This window comes from Eurytemora carolleeae, unplaced genomic scaffold (assembly GCF_000591075.1).
Source record: "Eurytemora carolleeae unplaced genomic scaffold, Eaff_2.0 scaffold530, whole genome shotgun sequence".
Taxonomy (NCBI): Eukaryota; Metazoa; Arthropoda; class Copepoda; order Calanoida; family Temoridae; genus Eurytemora; species Eurytemora carolleeae.
Window position 1 is genome coordinate 65,617 of NW_019397460.1, and position 20,011 is coordinate 85,627.

The window sequence follows — 20,011 nt, forward strand, 5'->3', positions numbered from 1 at the left end:
AAAAAGGAATAAAAACAGATTAGAGCAAGAAAATACTTTCTGAAATCTAGGTTTGTAGCAGATATATGTTGTCTATGATTTAATTTTCCAGGTGGGATCGGAGCTTCTAGTGCACAGGCTCTATCTATTACTGAGGTCGGAGATTTCTCAAGAAACTTTGGAACCTACATCGGAGATATCAAGGTAGGATCAGGAACTATGGAACCTACATCGGAGATATCAAGGTAGGATCAGGAACTATGGAGTCAATGTTGGAGACATAATGTTAGGATATACGAAACTATGGAGCCTATATCGGAGATATCAAGGTATGATTATGAACTATGGAATCTATAGTGGAGATTTCAAGGGAGAATCAGGAACTAAAGATTCTATAGCGGAGATATCAATGTAGGATCAGGAATTACGAAACCTATAGCGGAGATATCAAGGTAGAATTAGGATCTATGCAACCTATAGTGGAGATTTCAAGGGAGGATCAGGAACTATAGACTCTCTAGTGGAGATATCAAGGTAGGATCAGGAACTATGGAGCCTACATCGGAGATATCAAGGTAGGATCAGGAACTATGGAGTCAATGTTGGAGACATAATGTTAGGAGCCTACATCGGAGATATCAAGGTATGATTATGAACTATGGAATCTATAGTGGAGATTTCAAGGGAGAATCAGGAAATAAAGACTCTATAGCGGAGATATCATAGGATCAGAAACTTAAGCATCTCTTGCGGAGATATTAATGTATGATGAGGAACTATGGAACCTATAGCGGAGATATCAAGGTAGAATTAGGATCTATGCAACCTATAGTGGAGATTTCAAGGGAGGATCAGGAACTATAGACTCTCTAGCGGAGATATCAATGTATGATGAGGAACTATGGAACCTATAGCGGAGATATCAAGGTAGAATTAGGATCTATGCAACTTATAGTGGAGATTTTAAAGGAGGATCAGGAATTATAGACTCTCTAGCGGAGATATCAATGTAGGATCAGGAACTATGGCACCTGAAGCGGAGGTATCAAGGTAGAATTGGGATCTATGGAACCTATAGCGGATAAATTAAGGTAGGATCAGGAACTATTGAACCTACATAGAAGATATCAAGGTAGGATCAGGTACTATTGAGTCTATGTTGGAGATATAAGGTTAGGATCAGGAACTATGGAAAGATGGATTAAGGAAGAAATGAAGACTGAAAAAAGGAAATTTATACCTCGCGTTCCCTGGACAATCTTTTACCACTGATATTTTTACTTAATACCTTAGAACTTTGATATTTAAAACTTTATATCATACCAGATTCAATAGTTAAAGTTTACAGTATCAGGTTTCAAATGTACATGGATTAGAAAACTGAGCAATTAGTCCCTTTGTTCTTCAAACGTTCCTAACTATACTCTCGATGTTTTCTAGGAAAGTTAATCTTGGAAACCCTGGCAAATTATTGATTCTCTCTTCCCCTGTGAGTAGTTTTAATGATTCTAATTGATCATATTTGATTCTTTTTTTAGTCGCATGCACACCGAACCCGGGGCCATGTTTATGCAGTAGACAAGAACCATCTGTTCATAAGGAAGTTCAGCTATGACGGTGGTGGATCCCTGGATGCTTACTTCTGGGTAGGAATATTACTTTTCGGAAACAGTCCCTTTATTCCAGCATTTTTAGCTTCTTGATTTCAAGAATGTAATGCAAGGAAAGTTATTTGCAGTTGCGTATACTCTGCGTACACATTGAAACCAGTTCTCTCTGGGCGGAATTTGTAAACAAGATTAGATGCCTCAGTGTTCGTTTAGTATCCGAGGAGGTTAAAAGCATTGAATTTTGATAATTTTGATAATTCATATAATAGTTTCCTATGACCAGAATATTTTATTGATTATTCATGTGAAAGATGGATCCCGTGTCATGCTTAGACGTCCGTCTTGTGTCTACATTACCGCCCAGTGACAGTTCACTGCAGTACAAAACATGCGTACACTTCTGAAATAACTTTCCTTGCATCAAATCTTTGCTTGATTTCAAGTTTTCAAAAAGCAAAGGAATCGATTCTTTGACACAATCTCTGATTTTCTAATCCCTATATCATTGCAACCATATGTCGTTGACCTTAGATATTTCAAATTATCAATTCTGCAGTTAGATCGAATAATCTAGGTTTGAAATATCAAAAGTTTACTCCATCAGGTTGCACAGATGGAGGGATTAGAAAATTTGTGGTTTTTGGCAAAGACTGAATTCCTTTTTTTGAATATGGTAAAAAATTCAAGATTGTGTTTTGAAAAAATACAATAGAATGATTTTTTTGAAAAATCCACGTTTGTTGCAGAAAAAAAGTACCCCAGTTTTAAAAGTAATTCTATATTTTTAAAAGTTTTAATTATTTGATAGAGAATTAAAATGGCGCATATATCTCATGGTTGGTGCTAAAAACAATCATTCAAACATCATAAAAGAAGACCATAAACGATCATGAAGAAAACAATACTAAAAGTATAAATGTGTATATAAGCAGTAGACAATATATCCGGTAAATAATCATTATTCCCTGCTAGCAGCATCATTTCTTTACAATCAACAGGGTGTTACGATAAAAACTATGCCTTCGCGAACAGAACAATAGGTGGCAACGAAGAATTCGCATACATTCAGTAAACCTGTCAAACAATATCAATTTCCCGTGCCAGACAAAATATTCAACAATGGTGATAGAATTAGTTTTTATATGTTCCTCTTTTTATTTTTATATACTTCTACGCTTGGAACTGTGACACATTTGACACCAATGACGTCATGCATAAATTCTTCAAAATCTCGTTGCCACCTTCAGTACTGTTTTACCTTATTTAAACTAAAACAATTTTACGTCGTAAAAAGCTAACAATTTTAAATCATGCGGAATTTAAAATAAAAACAATTTTGCCCTTCAATAAACCTTCCCTGGGGTTAAGTGGGGGCCCACAAAAGATGTGTGCCCAATCAGTTAAGCCCTTCTGACGTTTATTGGAAAAGCCTAAAACATCTTTAATAGAAAAGCTTAAAAACATCTTTAATAGAAAAGCTTAAAAACATCTTTAACAGAAAAGCCTAATAATATCTTTAACAGAAAAGCCTAAAAATATCTTTAACAGAAAAGCCTAAAAATATCTTTAACAGAAATGCCTAATATTATCTTTAAAGAAAAGCCTAATAATATCTTTAACAGAAAAGCCTAAAAAGATCTTTAACAGTCTAACAGAAAAGCCTAAAAATATCTTTAACAGAAAAGCCTAAAAAAATCTTTAACAGAAAAGCCTAAAAAGATCTTTAACAGAAAAGCCTAAAAAAATCTTTAACCTGGTGCTGGTTGGGCTCATTAGGTGGACAAGAGGAATGGTCTAAGTTTTGTTTTAATTAAGTTGGTAGACTTTTAGACACCCTGTAGTATTAATCATTTATCTTGAAACCTTCTTTTATGGAGTTTATCTCTTCCAGATGGAAACAGAAGAAAAGCATGCTATTTATCCTACAGGGCTACAGGGCTACAGGGTTACAGGGTTACAGGGCTACAGGGCTACAGGGTTACAGGCTCCACTGTGCATTCATAATTTTTTATCATTGTATTGTTACAAGGGGATGCAGGGTCGGGGGGGGGGGGCGGTTCGACTTTTCTGCGAAACATCATTGTATTGTAACTTGGGGGATGATGGCACGGTTCGACTTTTCTGCTAAACATCATTGTATTGTAACCTGGGGGAGAATGTCACGGTTCGACTTTTCTGCTAAACATCATTGTATTGTAACCAGGGGATGATGGCACGGTTCGACTTTTCTGCTAAACATCATTATATTGTAAGAAGGGGATGATGGCACGGTTCGACTTTTCTGCTAAACATCATTGTATTGTAACCAGGGGGATGATGCCACAGTTCGACTTTTCTGCTAAACATCATTGTATTGTAACCAGGGGATGATGCCACGGTTCGACTTTACTGCTAAACATCCTTATATTGTAAGAAGGGGATGATGTCATGGTTCGACTTTTCTGCTAAAGATCAGTGTATAGTAACCAGGGGGATGATGTCACGGTTCGACTTCCTGCTAAATATCATTGTATTGTAACCAGGGGATGATGGCACGGTTCGACTTTTCTGCTAAATATCATTGTATTGTAACCTGGGGGATGATGTCACGGTTTAACTCTCCTGCTAAATATCTTTGTATTGTAACCTGGGGGATGATGACACGGTTCGACTTTCTGCTAAATATCATTGTATTGTAACCAGGGGGATGATGGCACGGTTGAACTTTCCTGCTATCATCATTTGTATCCTTCAATTATTTTTCATTCATCTAAAAGTAATCCGTCATTGATTGTTGGTTAAATCTATTCTGGATCATTTATATTTTTAGTCGAGTTCTTTTAATTTGTAATGAAAGACTAGATGCATACTGAATAGTAAATATAGAAACACTTTGCTTTAAAATGCCATTAAGCTTAATCAGGGGGTGGCGTGTACGTTGAATAAATATAGATTTGAGAAAACTGATCAAGTTATAAGTTGATATGTACTATAGAGTATAGTTAGGCCACCAGATTAATTTTAATGAATCGGGTGTTCAATGCAGTACATTGTTTAATTTCTTGTGTACGCTCAAATGTTTTTAATCTTTATAATGTTTTATCTAGGTTTTATTATTTAAATGGTTTCAAGTTTAAGTTCTAACCCTTACTTTTCTCTCTCTATAAGGTTGGCTCTGACCAGCAGCCGTCTCCTAGAGGTCAAGTTGTACCTTATCCACCTCATGAAGGATTTGATAGGTATGTCAACCTGTCTACCTCTCTACCTGCATAATCTACCTCTCTACCTGTATAATCTACCTCATCTACCTTTCTACATATCTGTCTACTATCTACCTCTCTACCTATTCTACTTTACAACCTGTCCTTCTGTCTGCCTGTCTGTTTGTCTACCTGTCCACTATTCAATCTCTTGACATGTCTTTCTGTCTCTTGTCTACCTCTCTAACTCTCTACATCTTTACTTTTCACTCTGTCTATCTATCAACCTAGCGTCTGCTTTTCAACCTGTTTACCTTTCTACCTACCAATTTGTCTACCTATCTACCTGCCAACCCTTCTATTTATATACCTATCTACCTGATAACCTGTCTACCTATCTACATGCCAACTTGTCTATTTGTCAACCTGTCTATTTGCCTGCCTATCTACCTCATTACCTGTCTACCTGCCAATTTGTCGACCTATCTACCTGTCTTCCTGCCAATTTGTCTACCTATCTACCTGTCTACCTGTCTATTTGCCTACCTATCTACTTGACTATATCCCTACCTAGGTTAACTGGTAAACCCCTGCCTATCCCTGAAATGAAAGGGGTGAATATTCTGCTTCCTCTACCCCCCAGACGAACAACGGTAAACTAGAATATAAGATTATATACAGTGTCCCTCATCATATTATATCGTTTATAGTTCAAAACTGTGATTTTAGGGACTAATCAGAAAATTTAAAAACAATGAATATGTTCTAAAAAAAATGTATAAGTTTACTATAAAAGTTTTCTTGCAGAAAATACTAGGATTTTAGTGTATTATGTGCGTATTTAGGCGTTAAAGCTTAGAGATAATCTAATACGATATGCGCTCTTTAGCAAGATAATGCAAGGAAAGTTAATTGCAGTTGCGAATACTCTGCGTACATATTGAAACTAGTTCTCTTTTGGCGGAATTAGTAAACAAGAATAGATCCATCAGTGTTCGTTTATTATCCTAGGAGGTTAAAAGCATTAAATTTTGATAATTTTGATAATTCGCATAATAGATTCCTATAACCATTGATTTTTTATGTGAAAGGTGGATCCCATGCCAGGCTTTGACATCCGTCTTGTGTTTACATTACCTCCCAGAGACAGTACACAGCAGTACAAAAGATGCGTACACCACTGAAATTATAACCTTGCTCAGTAGTATGTAGGTTTAGACAAAGTTTCAATTCATTGCATGAAAGTTAGCGAAAGATTCCGTCGTTGAAGGGTAAAATGAACGGTAAGAGTTGCCGATAAAATTTTTTTTTTTAAATTATGTCCAAGAAAACAAAAAGTCTTTCATTTGATGAAAGTGAACAGGACAAGGTCAATTAACGAATGGAAGGTAATAAATTAACGGAACGTATTTCATTAACGAAAGGAAATAATTGTATCGTTAGTTGATTGCCTACCGGTTACATTGTTTAACTAACCGTTTAAAATCAAGAATGGAAAAAAGTGCTAACGTACCCAGCCTTAGAGAGAGAGAGAGAGAGAGAGAGAGAGAGAGAGAGAGAGAGAGAGAGATAAATCGAGTATAAAGAGAAATAAAAGAATTTCTGGCAATATAGAGAAATCTCTCTTCTCTCTAGAGACTTAGATTTAATATTGCTTAGATATACACAAGGGGGGTATACACTATGTAGGATACAGTTTATAGGATACAGAATACAGTTTATAGGATACAGGATACAGTTTATAGGATACATGATATAGTTTATAGGATACAAGATACAGTTTATGGGATACAGGATATAGTTTATAGGATACAGGATACAGTTTATTGGATATAGGATACAGTTTATATAATACAGGATACAGTTTATAGGATACAAGATATAGTTTATAGGATACAGGATATAGTTTATAGGATACAGGATACAGTTTATAGGATACAAGATACGGTTTATAGGATGCATGATACAGTTTATAGGATACAGGATACAGTTTATAGGATACATGATACTGCATTCATGATACAGGATACAGTTCATAGGATACATGCTACAGTTTATAGGATACACGATACAGTTTATAGGATACAGGATACAGTTTATAGGTCACAGGATTAGAAGCAGTTTTTACTACGATATTTTATATTTAGTTTACAGAATACGGGGAACAGATAAACAGGACACAGAACACATGATACAGAAGATATAAGATAAAGAATACACATAACCTAGTTTAGCGGATACAAAAAATATGTGATACAGGATACAGCATAGAGGATAGGAATACAAAATAAATTACAGGGTACATTACAGGAGACCCTGAAAACTGTACGTTATATATACTTATTATTATACAATATTGAAGTCTTCACTATACAACAACTATTCAACTTTAGACTTAAGAAAAGCGTTTGATGTAGTGATTATTTTAGTTAAGCGCTGTATTATTTTCCATAAAACCCCTTCCTTCCCTCTCTTCCCTCTCTTCCCTCTCTTCCCTCCCTTCCTTCCCTTCTCTCCCTTCCCTCCCTTCCCTCCCTGTATTATAAAAAGGATATATTGTAGGTGCTAGTATATATTTACCAAGGAAGGAATAATAAATACTGAACATTGTAAGCTTTAATCTGATATAAGTTTTTATACTTATCAAAGGTTTCAATAATATTAGATCCGATATCCATGCTGGATTCAAGTACTCCATGTACAGGGTGTACTATATGATGGTTATTCAATACAAGGGAGAAAAACGACTTTACCAAAAAAATGACTTTAAAACAAAGATGATAAAATTCAATTCTAACTTATTTTGAACAAATGCATAGAAAGGAATTTAGTCTTTGACAAAAACTCAACTTTCTAATCCCTATTTCTTTGTAACTTAATGGTGTACACCTTTGATATTTCTAATTAAGTTTATTTGATCTAACAAAATTTAAAGTTTAACTATCTAACGTCTACGAGATTGGTTTGAAAATATAGAAATTAGAAATTTTGAGTTTGAGACAAGGACTCAATTCCTTAACTTTGAAAAATGGAAGTTTCCAGTATCTGAGCTTGATAATGACAATAACCTCATATGTTCTTCACTTTTGCTATCAAATATTTCAATTATCTTTTATTTCATAAATGTTCTTAAACATTTTGTTTTTCTTATTTGCTGACAACTTCTAGAAAACAAATCATCTGTTGTTTCAATTCAGGGAATACCGATGGATATCACTGAAATAAAATGGCTCTCTGTTTGGTGCACTAGGTATTTATTTCTATATTTGAAAAAAAGGAAGTTTATAAATGTAGATACGTTTGAGTTTGTGTTTTTGTTAGAAATTTCAAATGAGATGGTGCCTATCTGCAATAGACCATTAGTCGTCCCAACCTCGTAGAGATATATGGACGGTGTTAATTGAATTCTTTGGACCACAGAAGATACGATTGAGGGCTTTCTGAAATGATTACAAAAGTTTGGATTTTTTGCATTATTTTTGTCTATCTGTGTCAGCCAAATTTTTATTGGATAAAAATCTAAGATTCGATTAAACCAAGCTTTGACGCTGTTTCAGCCATTTACATAAGATTTAAGAAAGAGAGTTGGTATTTGGGCTAGATAAGTCATTTTTCTTTCATAAAAAGAGTTAAATTTGTAATTTTCCTTCCTTAAAGGGACAGGCCGGCTATGTAAGGTAGTTGAACTGAGTATGCAGTGTTGTGGAAAGCTTCTTTATGATTTATTTTTCATCGTCGTTATTTGATAATTAAAAAACCGATTCTGAGAACGTTTCCACCCCCAAAGTAGGAGTTTTGAACGTCGAATTTGCGCTAAAACTCAGGATTTTCAGATCTGTAAAAAGTTTTAAATGTCTCAAATGAATCCGAAAGAAGCTTTCCACAACACTTCATACTCAGTTCAACTACCTTACATAGCCGGTCTGTCCCTTTAAATCGCATAAAGATAGTAATCACAAATAGATAAAATAGAAACAAGAATATCTTTATAATTTTTGCTCAGACAATGGTGTAAAGGGTACCATTGTTAATCTGGCATGCATAGAAAAAAACTTAAAAGAACGTTGATGTCACTTTTTAATGCAACATGAATTAAATTTTGGTCTAATCCATCAAGAATATTGAACACTGAAAACAAACTATGTTTTCAATATTTCTAAGCTCATCTAATCTTCTTTTCATGATTTAATATCTTATACAAAATGCAATCCTCATCAGTTTCTAGCGGAAAATTTCAGAAAATACAGAAAAGAATTAGTGAAAAAAATCTAAAAATTTTATGATATTATTATCATGATGTTTTTAATAATATAGCTTTAGTCTGAATTATTATATTATTCAAATTTCATTAATATTTAAACCTTCATTTTAAACTTCATATAAAGGAATTGAGTATTTGCAACCCGATATCATAGACCTTAGATATTTCAAACTATGAGTTCTGTTAGAACATCATTAGGTTTCAAAGAAATAGGGATTTGAAAATTTGAGTTTGAATCAATTCCTTTAAATCAAAAATATTAGAATAAAGATATAAAGACAAGTAAATGAATTATGAATAATTAAACAAACGTATAATATTCCTTATTTATGTAGATTTACTGTGAATTTTGCGCATATATTTCTGCCAACAGATCCCAGAATTCCACGCAGAATGCATGTTCATGCTTTCCTCAGACTATTTGCGCCCAGTCAAATCAGGTAAAGAACACAAAGGTACGCAGAAAGGGTACACAGAAGGGGACGCAGAAGGGGGGCGCAGAAGGGGGGCGCAGAAGGGGGGCGCAGAAGGGGGACGCAGAAGGGGGGAACTTAAGGGGGGCGCAGAAGGGGGGCGCAGAAGAGGGACGCAGAAGGGGGACGCAGAAGGGGGGACGCAGAAGGGATTTATCCTTTTTTAATGACAGTCTTGGTTTCCTTCAACTGAAAGTTTTTTTCTTTCTTTCTTTGCCAAATTTTTATGTTATTTAAACTGGGCCAGAAAAAACACGTTCAGATTGTTATGATTATAGTTCTGGCCTCATTTTTGTTTATATTTCACTGCATGGACCATTATTTTTCGAGACTCTTTCCTCACTTATAGAAAGTAGCTAAATGGTCCTATTCTAGTTCAGCTGTATCTTGCGAAAGGGTCTCCATGGAACATGAGGGGGTCTCCGACATAAATCTTTGGGGGAGGGGGAGAGGGGGGGAAGGGTTCATCTAGGAAGAAGTGATTAGGAATATGTTTGATAATACAAGAATTGTGCAACTATTGGAGAAAAAAATAAATGTTAAGGAAGCTGACTAAGCTGGCGAGATATTATTAGATCTAAATCTATCTATCTATCTATGTCTGTCTGTCTGTCTGTCTGTCTGTCTGTCTGTCTGTCTGTCTGTCTGTCTGTCTGTCTGTCTGTCTGTCTGTCTATCTATCTGTTCAGCTCCGATATTGTCCAGCTACTCTATATTTTAAGGCTCAGAAAGCTCTCTTTACTATTTGCAGTGAACGCTGAGAAAGGTGTCTACACAAAAGAGGGAGGGAAGGGCAAGCGGCCCTGAACTCGAGGGAGGGAAGGGCAAGCGGCCCTGAACTCTAAACCTTCTCAAGCAGCAAAATGAGACTCGAGGAAATTTCTCAGTTGGATTCTACAAAAAAAATTACCACTTGTCGGGTTACTTGATTATTCTTTGTTGGAATAACAACCCTCCTTGTATAAGAAAGTAAAAATGTGTGGTTCAAAGCAGGGAAGCCATTGCTCCCTCGCTGCAAAAAGAAACTAACTTGAAGTGACCTAGCACATGCAAGTAGACCGAATGTGCGAGCTGACACTGCAATTACAATTAAGCAAAACAAAAAACAAAAACAGAGAAGAGGACATCTATACAAAAAAGGGTTATTGTGCACTGTCTTATAATGGCGCAAAAACAGCGACTCATAAACATTCCTTCAAAAGCAGCCTATAAATTAATGGGCAAAAGGAAGCAAGAAAAAGAGAACCTGTGGGCGGGCAGATGGAGAAAGGAGAAAAAAGATGAACATTTGAAATTTTTAACTATGCCTCGTAGCATTTTATTTTAAAATGGTTATCAAAAAAATAAATTATAAAACATAGTTAAAAAAGCTAATTTTCTCTGTTTAGCTCTGATATTGCACAACTACTAGATATTAAACCACTATTCTCTGTTTAGCTCCGATATTGTCCAACTACTCTATATTGAACCACTATTCTCTGTTTAGCTCCGATATTGTCCAACTATTCGATATTAAACCACTATTCTCTGTTTAGCTCCGATATTGTCCAACTACTCGATATTAAACCGCTATTCTCCGTTTAGCTCCGATATTGTACGACTACTCGATATTAAACCACTATTTTCTGTTTAGCTCCGATATTGTCCAACTACTCGATATTAAACCACTATTCTCTGTTTAGCTCTGATATTGTCCAACTACTTGATGATAAGACGATCTATATTCCTAATTTCTTCCTGACAGTTGGAAACAATCGAGGATATAAGTTTAAGGTAAGAATAAACAATCTATTATTTTTTAGCTACTCTTATAGTAGTTCGCAAGAAAATATTTACCTAAGTGATGGGAAGCTATAATAAGTTAAGGGAAAGTTAACCTTGGTATTGCTAGTTTAACATATTCTGCTGATCTATCCATCTAAACTTAAACTATTCGTTGAACTATGTAGTTCAATTCCCTTTCTTTCTAAGTAATGAATCCCCACCTCCAAAACTATAAAGGTTAAGGTTAATTATGTATTTATGAAATATAATAAAAACCTCTAAAATAAGAGGTTGTGGGAATACTAGCGCCCAACGGTAAAGGAAAGGAAATATACATACAGCCACTTCCCAGACAAACGTAAAATTTAAATTTATTGAAAATCTGTGGTACAAATTTGTGACCTCGTAGCTTAAATTTAGTTTTGACTTTACGCTCAAGTAAAAGAAAAACAATAAAACGTATAATTTTTAATTAAATTTGACTGAAATATTTACGGATAAAGACATTTTTTTGGATCTTTTATAGATTACATGATATATAATCCTGTAGTTTGTTAACATGTAGTACACTGTACATTCATAAAAGGAAAAAAGAAGAGTAGTTACTCCCTGGGGGAATATTTGGTTTGGTTATGGGAGCGTCGAGAGGTGGGGGAAAGTCTGTCTAAAGACACACACTCTTTTACTATCTAACTATCTGTTTGGTATACTGACTAACTATTAAATATAATAAATAAGATGTATAATATAGATAAAAATGGCGTATCAAGATACACTTGACAAATCTAATAATAGGAAATGATACATCACAAGTCATATTGAGTTTATATATTCATAGCTAGACAAAAAGATAAATACTTATTCTTAGTATATGTTTGGTATATTTAACACAATTTCAAGCATCACGCATGACAAATTTAACTTTTTAAACTAAAAATTAACCCAATTTTTTTTCTCTTAAATATAAATATAATAAAGCCAATCGCTCATTTATATATATGTTTGCTATATCTGACAAAACGGCTGGAGCAAATTGTCTGAATTAAGAAGGACCTCTGAGGTGACATAGTCAAAAATGTTAAGAAATGTTTGAAATTCCATAATCTTCGCTAAAAATTATAATCTAATACCACGTGCGGGTAACCGGTGGGAGTAACTCTGAATAATATTGATAATAATATAAACCTGGTCAATGCTGGGTACTCGATCCAGCTAGTTTATAATATATAATCAGCTGATTAACTAATAGTAAAAATAATAATGGATACTCTTAGCTTCTTCATTTTTTCTTAAACTTTGCCAACAGGATTTTTTTTTGCTTGGGCAATTAATTGTACCGTTACGATTTATTTAAATTCCTAATTCTCAACAAAATGCAGTTCATGAGTTTGTTCGAAACCCATTTTAAATCAGCTAATCTTATACGTTCAATTCATTTCCGGGACCAGGGGGTTTCTAACCTTTAACAATTCTCATACTTTTCTAGTTAAATCTAGATAAATAGATAGATAGTTGGATAGATAGATAGATATATAGATAGATATATAGATAGTTATATAGATAGATATATAGATAGATAAATAGATAGTTTCACAAAAGGATGAAAAAGATAAGCTATTTTAACAATTGAAAATATTTTAAGTTTTTAGTAAAAAAAGGATTATTTTTTACATAACTATACACTGCACTGCAGTATATGCGCACAAGGAATATAAATATAAAAGAGTTTAATTCCCTGGAGCTATGTAATTATGTTTTATCAAACTATTGTGCACTTTATCATTCATGCTCATTTCTGGTTTAAATTTATTATGGCAATGCTATAAAGTAATTATCTTGTTTTAATAACAGATTTAAGAAGTTTTATTGGTTCTCAGACCTTATTCTTTTAAAGTAAAGTACTTTGTTTTAGTCAAATGTTAATTTAGACATCAATTGTTTTTATGTTGTGAAGTAGGTATAATAAAATAATTGATAAGGCGATCCGCTGAAAAGCATTTTAAAGAAATAGATCCTGTCATGCTTGTCGTTTATACTTAATTTTGCCTTGTAAAATTCTGCTTTTGTGGTCTCTAGATTCATGTTGTTGTTGTTATTGTAGCCATTGAACCATTGAAGCGTAAATTGACAAGAAAATAATTGAACTATTTATGGTCACCAACTGAATGGGATGAGGTTCGCATACTTCATCGAACCTCATCACCCTGGCCTTTTTGAGAGTTGGAAGGTTTGCATGTTATGTCATGTTATTCAACGTAATGACCTCCCACAACGACCCATAATTATATACAATCGGTCGGAATAGATTCATCTAACTAGTTCCCGACGAAAATTACAAAAGAAAAACTTAAAAACACCTATAATATATTTAGGAAAGTAGAAGGAAGACACCGGAAAACCTATATTATATTTAGGGAAGTAGAAGGAAGACACCGGAAAACCTATATTATATTTAGGGAAGACACCGGAAAACCTATATTATATTTAAGGAAGTAGAAGGAAAACACCGGAAAACCTATATTATATTTAGGGAAGTAGAAGGAAGACACCGGAAAACCTATATTATATTTAGGGCAGTAGAAGGAAGACACCGGAAAACCTATATTATGTTTAGGGAAGTAGAAGGAAGACACCGGAAAAGTTCGAAATTGAGGTTCCCAATGAAAACAACAGATTAGACGATCTAAGGTAAACATCTTTTAGACTTTGATAAAAAATATTTAGGTACTGTAGACTTAATTTAAAGTCACTCTCAGCTATAGAGTAGCATGTCCTTTTTAAAATCGACACCCTATAAAACTTTGTCTGATCAAGATAGAACAATCTTCTGTTTAAAAGGTGATTATTTTTAAGAGTTGTTTCTGCTAATGACATGTGGCACTTCTGCACTTTAGAAACAACATTGAACAAATTGTCAGAAGTAAAAACTTATAAAGATAGAAACCGACTTTATTTATCACATTATTGACCAGACAATGATTTAAACATTCTTGCGTTTTAAATCTCTCTTTAAATTGAAGTATTATTTGAAATCACGATATAGTCCCTTTAATAATCAAAGTTCTTGTAACATCAAGCACTCTCGTATTTGACACCTTAAACATTGATAATTTTTTATACCTTGTGTCATGTACTTTGCAGTGAAATATACCCTTTATAAATACAACTTTTCATGCATCATTAAGAACCAATTGGAAACCGATTTTATAAATTTTTACACTTTTTTTTCGATTTAAAAAATGTTTTGTTTCAGAGACTACAACGGTCGAGATGTTACTCTCATCTTGAATGGGAAAGCTTCATTCTACAGCATCCGATATATTGCTGTATACGACGATATAAACGGTAAATCTACAGTATCCGATATATTGCTGTATACGACGGTATAAACGGTAAATCTACAGTATCCGATACATTGCTGTATACGACGATATAAACGGTAAATCTACAGTATCAAATATATTGCTGTATACGACGATATAAACGGTAAATCTACAGTATCTGATATATTGTTGTATTTGCGCATTTGAGGGTTTGCGCAGTAAGAGTTTTGGATAATGTACAATGTAATTTATCTCGATGTGTTCAAACTGTATTTCTTACATAGAGTGGAATTTCCAATACATAACTTTACAATTTTAAGCTTTGGCTGATTAAGAAAGAGAGGTTTATTGAAAAATAAAGGTCTAAAGGGTATCTTTTGTAAATTGGGCATGCCTATCTTGAAAGATGGTGTCTGTTGAAATAAAACGGAGTCCCTTTATTTTTTTTTGTCCAGGTCAAGTTCTGGGTCAGGTGGAGATTCCAACACCCGAGGAATTAGAATCCCATCCTCTCCCCCCGGCCTTAGGACAGAACCAGCAGTGGTGGCCGGAGCAGGTTCCACCTCCCTCCACCCCCTCCTCCCCTCGGCACACAACATCAAGGTAGGTCAGAGCAGGCCCCAACCCCTCCACCCAACCCTCCACTCTCCACTCAGGGAGTGGTCGTGAAAAATGAACGATAACTAGATTTTGAATAATCTTTCTTCGCGTCGCACCACCACAAATGAAAATTGCTTTAAAAATTCCACCACGATTTACAACAGGAAGGTGAACATCTTTTCAAACTAGGAAATCCGAAATAGTCTAAGTTTTAAATATCAATGGTTTTCTCCGTTAGGCTGCAAAGATGTTAGATTGAAAAGCCATTCCCGTCAATTAGAAAAACTACAAACATCAATAAAAGATAATGGGTTGAAGATGGCTGTTGTGAATCGGTAAGGCACTGTTTAAAACATCAAGATCCGAAATTACAAAAGTACCAAAATATTATTAATATTCAAAGTGGTAACTATGTGAGATTAAGGAAACATTTCCCACTTCTGTTTTCTGCTAGATATGATGACAATGTTGGACCCAGCTACATGACCCCTCCACCCACACCGGTCAAACTATACGAACTACCAAACTGCAGGGAGTTCCTGGGCAGAAGAATAAGGTCAGAAGAAATCAAATATTTTAGTTGTTTTCCACATCTCATGTATCATTTCTTTTTTCAATAATGTAACCTGAGACCAAAACTTTTGGATGAGATTATATTCAACCAAAGTTTGAAGTTTAGTTCTGTAAATAAACGGGAAATTTTGAAGTAACCATTAAGAATTGATTAAAGGTCACTTTTATTAATCCACAAGGGTCACTTTAATTAATCCACAAGGGTCACTTTAATTAATCCACAAGGGCCACTTTAATTATTCCACAAGGGCCACTTTAATTAATCCACAAGTGCAGCCGGGAAAGCAATCGACTGAACGCGTTCTCATAAAATTTAAAATTTACAAGATTTGACCTTGATTTTTGAATAACTAAAACCTTTATAAATCGGAATAAAAAAAGATTTTCTGAAAATTCTCCTAGATTCCCCCCTTCTCCCCCCCCCCTCTCTTAGCCTGAGCATTGTATATCTGGCAGCAATGTTTGTATAGTAGCCTAGTTTAGTGTTGTATAACTAAACTTCTGTTTACCAACTGTAGTAGCTCGAAATATACATCATTAACTTTTATATATAAAGGAATTGAGTTTCAGCCACACACTCTGATTTTCTAAAACCTATATCTTTGCAACTAAAATGATTTAAACCTTTAATATTTTAAACTTAAATTATTTGTTCTAACAGAATTCATAGTTTAAAATATTTAAGGTCTACGACATTTAGTTGCAAAGATATAGGGATTATCAAATCAGAGTTTGTTGTGAAAACTCAATTCCTTTAGCTTATCTGTCTCTTTGTTTGTATCCAATTATCGGCTGAACCGATCGGGCCCAAATTTTGTATGGGACCTCACGTGACCCCAGAGAAGGTTTATGAATGATCAAAACTTAAAAAATTTGTATTTAAAAGTTTTTATTTTTGTAAAATTTTGAAAATGCGGGAAAATATTATAAAAGTCCGCAAACTTTTTTTGTTTTTGTTTTATATTGTACAAAGAGAAGATGCTCACAGATAATGCCACAATTAAAAGTTGAAATAGAAGATGGGCGCCCCCTCCTAGTATCTTCAAATCTAATAGAAGATGGGCGCCCCCTCCTAGTATCTTCAAATCTAATAGAAGATGGGCGCCCCCTCCTAGTATCTTCAAATCTAATAGAAGATGGGCCCCCTCCTAGTATCTTCAAATCTAATAGAAGATGGGCGCCTCCTCATAGTATCTTCAAATCTATGCATGGTTACCCACAACAGATCAGACTTTTATGGCAACCAAAAACTCTGGAATAATAAAAATTTCCTAAAAAATTAATTTGATTCTCGGTTATTAAATATAAGATAAATGATTCGATGAAAAAATAAGCAAGTAAAGAAGGAATAAAAAGGTTTCATAATTTCCACACATTTCGAAAGTCACATCTTTTGCGGCTGGTCTTAAATTTTATTTTAATTAACCCTTGTTGCAAAGTTATAAATTAGGAAATTCAAACTCAGTTTCTCCATAAGTTGTATTTTTTCTATTTTTTTTTTCGATGATGAAACTTGAGGGGTATGTGGTGGGAGGACAGAAAAACTAACTACAACCATAAAAGATGCAATCTGAATCTAAAATTCTCTAAAATATTTGTAGACCAATTTAGTAACCTTCACTCGATACTAAAGATATATTCATCCAAAACTTAAGAATGCGCAAGTTTTGGACTCTGGAAAAATATTTCTGTTATTTACAACATTGAAATATAGAAATATAGATTTAAAATCCTAATTTATTTGGTTGTAATGTTTCTAATTTCAAATATTCCCCTTTAAAACACCATTACACTGATGAACAATAAATTGCACTATTTCCCCTTTTATCTAATGTGTATACCCCCACCCCTTCCCCAAAAATACTGTAGAATTCCCCTACTGCTACTGTTACTACTGCAAGGTCGTTTATTTCTAATTTTATATATTAAACTTGTAATATTAGGATGTTATGACGGTGTAATGTTTATAGGATGAGAAATATAAACTTTACTGGATACTGGATATTACATCTGGAATTAAACAAATATAAAGGATAATCATGTAGCTATTATCTAATACAATTTCAGGATATATTGTTTAATTCCACATTTATCACTGCAGCGTAGTTTTGAGAATTGCTTTTGAAACAAAAATTTAATTTTCAAACATTTTTCCTGTGCAGTTTTAAGATTCAATGATCTAAAAGTTTGTCCTTGTTAAAAGGAATTGACTCTTTGCCACAAACTCTGATTTTCTAATCCCAATATCTTTGGAAAACAGTGTCGTAAACCTTTGATATTTCAAACTTATATTTTTTGATCTAACAAAAGTCATAGTTTGAAATTTCAAAGGTTTACGACGTTGGAATCCAAAGATATAGGGATTAGAAAATTAGAGTTTGTTGCAAAGAGTCAATTCCTTCGCAAAATGTTAAAATTTATAAACTTGAAGAAATGTTAAAATTGGTTGTTGACGAACGATTGGTTTTGCTTTTTCTGTTTTATATTTAACATTTTTAAAAACAAATTTAAGGTAGTTAAACTGAGTATGCAGTGTTGTGGACAAATTCTTAAGGTTTCATATGAAACTTTTCCACGATGTATAATTACTGAGTTTGAGTGTATAGTCGACGTTCAAAATCATGAATTTGTGAGGATACGTTTTCAGAATCGTTTTTTAATTATTAAAAAACTGCGACGAAAAATAAAGTAAAAATTCTACAGTAAACTAACTAGATGGTTAGGAACATATTTCTCAAAAGAAATTTGTCAATAAAGCAATGCTAGAATCAATTATTTCATTTTCATCATTATATTGAATTTCTTATTTTCTATGAATTTATTTGCAGATTTCTACTAATTCTTCAAAATGTCGTCTTTTCAATAATACTTAAAAAAAATCTACAGAAAATCTTTGTGAATAATGAGAAATAAGAAAATAGAAACAAATAATTGAACAAGATTACTTATTTTCGATGATATGATTAATTTTTATTTTCTCAATGTGTTCTTAAACACATACTTAGTTTACTGTTGAATTTTATTTGCATATATAGGTGTCGTTATTTAATAATTTAAAAAAAATCTGAAAACGTACAATCAAAAGTACAATTTTGAACGTCGACTTTGCGCTCAAACTTAGGATTTACGGATCTTTAAAATGTTTTATAGGTCTCAAATGAATCCTAAAAAATTTGACAACAACACTGCATACTCAGTTCAACTACCTTACATAGCCGGTCTGTCCCTTTAACTGCAGAATGCCCAAAAATAAAGGAAGAGTGAATAAAGAAGGACTGTGTGGTAACTCTAGTGGTAAAATGAGCTAGAGTAAGGGATTCCATGTAATAATAACAAAGATTGATTATTTTTATAAGGTTTTTATACTCCTGTAGGAATATTTATAGATCGTTGGCACAACTAAAGACAAAGAGGGGGGGGGGCTCTCACGTCACAATATTAGACCACCCGTCTTTAGAAACGCTTTAAAAACAAACCTTCAAAATACTCCAAAAATCAAATCACAAAATTGTAAACTTGTATTCTTTAAAAACATCTCAGGGTTAAAAGAATATGAGATATAAATTTGTAAAGAAATGAAAGTCAGAACGTCCTAAATTATTCGTCAAATGTTTTTATACAGGGCAGTGAAGAAACATTTTTTAATGGGATAATATGAATGCTTGCCTTACTGACAAAAAAATTGTTTTTATTGTTTTAAATGAACTTGAAACGTATACAGTACACAGACCCATTTACCTTAGTATCTTAATTTTCTATACTGCTTTAAAACAACATAAAAATACACAAAAGAACAACTTAATATCGCCTTCCTACCAAAATTTTGAGTATTATTAGTATTTTGAAATAGGTAAAAAAATCACTTTAAAGCTGGAACAGAATATTGCATTCTTTGAGATTTTCCTTTATAGTTTAAAGTATATAAATGTTTCAAATATAATATATTTATTCCATTTTGAGCTCTGAAGCTATAACAATATATTTCTGTTGAGTTTATTCTTGGATACTTTGTATTCCAACCCTTCTCTACTCTTCTATTCAATCTGCTAAATTTATTCACTGTATAAATACTGTAATTTAACACACCACTGAAAAGAGTATTCAACATTTAAATTTCCCCCTCTTCTGCGGCTTGTAACAAATTCCCCCTCTTAGGCTTTATTTAATCCCTCGACCAATTTCTCTTCCAGGAAAATCTTGACAATTTTCATCGTTTTATAAAATTTTTAGAAAACAATTTTTCATATCT

At 33.6% G+C, this 20,011-nt stretch overlaps 1 protein-coding gene across 1 annotated transcript in view; it reads left to right on the forward strand.

The window, feature by feature from the left end:
• The window catches only part of LOC111714411 (protein Skeletor, isoforms B/C), a 42,650-nt gene that overhangs the window by 8,505 nt on the left and 14,134 nt on the right, over positions 1-20,011 (forward strand). Inside the window, exons 7-17 of the mRNA XM_023489511.1 lie at positions 92-183; positions 1,518-1,625; positions 4,737-4,807; positions 5,343-5,421; positions 7,966-8,018; positions 9,365-9,469; positions 11,185-11,275; positions 13,881-13,954; positions 14,520-14,611; positions 15,045-15,192; positions 15,644-15,745. Coding sequence (XP_023345279.1) covers positions 92-183; positions 1,518-1,625; positions 4,737-4,807; positions 5,343-5,421; positions 7,966-8,018; positions 9,365-9,469; positions 11,185-11,275; positions 13,881-13,954; positions 14,520-14,611; positions 15,045-15,192; positions 15,644-15,745 — 1,015 coding nt within the window. The remainder of the gene's footprint in view (positions 1-91; positions 184-1,517; positions 1,626-4,736; positions 4,808-5,342; positions 5,422-7,965; positions 8,019-9,364; positions 9,470-11,184; positions 11,276-13,880; positions 13,955-14,519; positions 14,612-15,044; positions 15,193-15,643; positions 15,746-20,011) is intronic.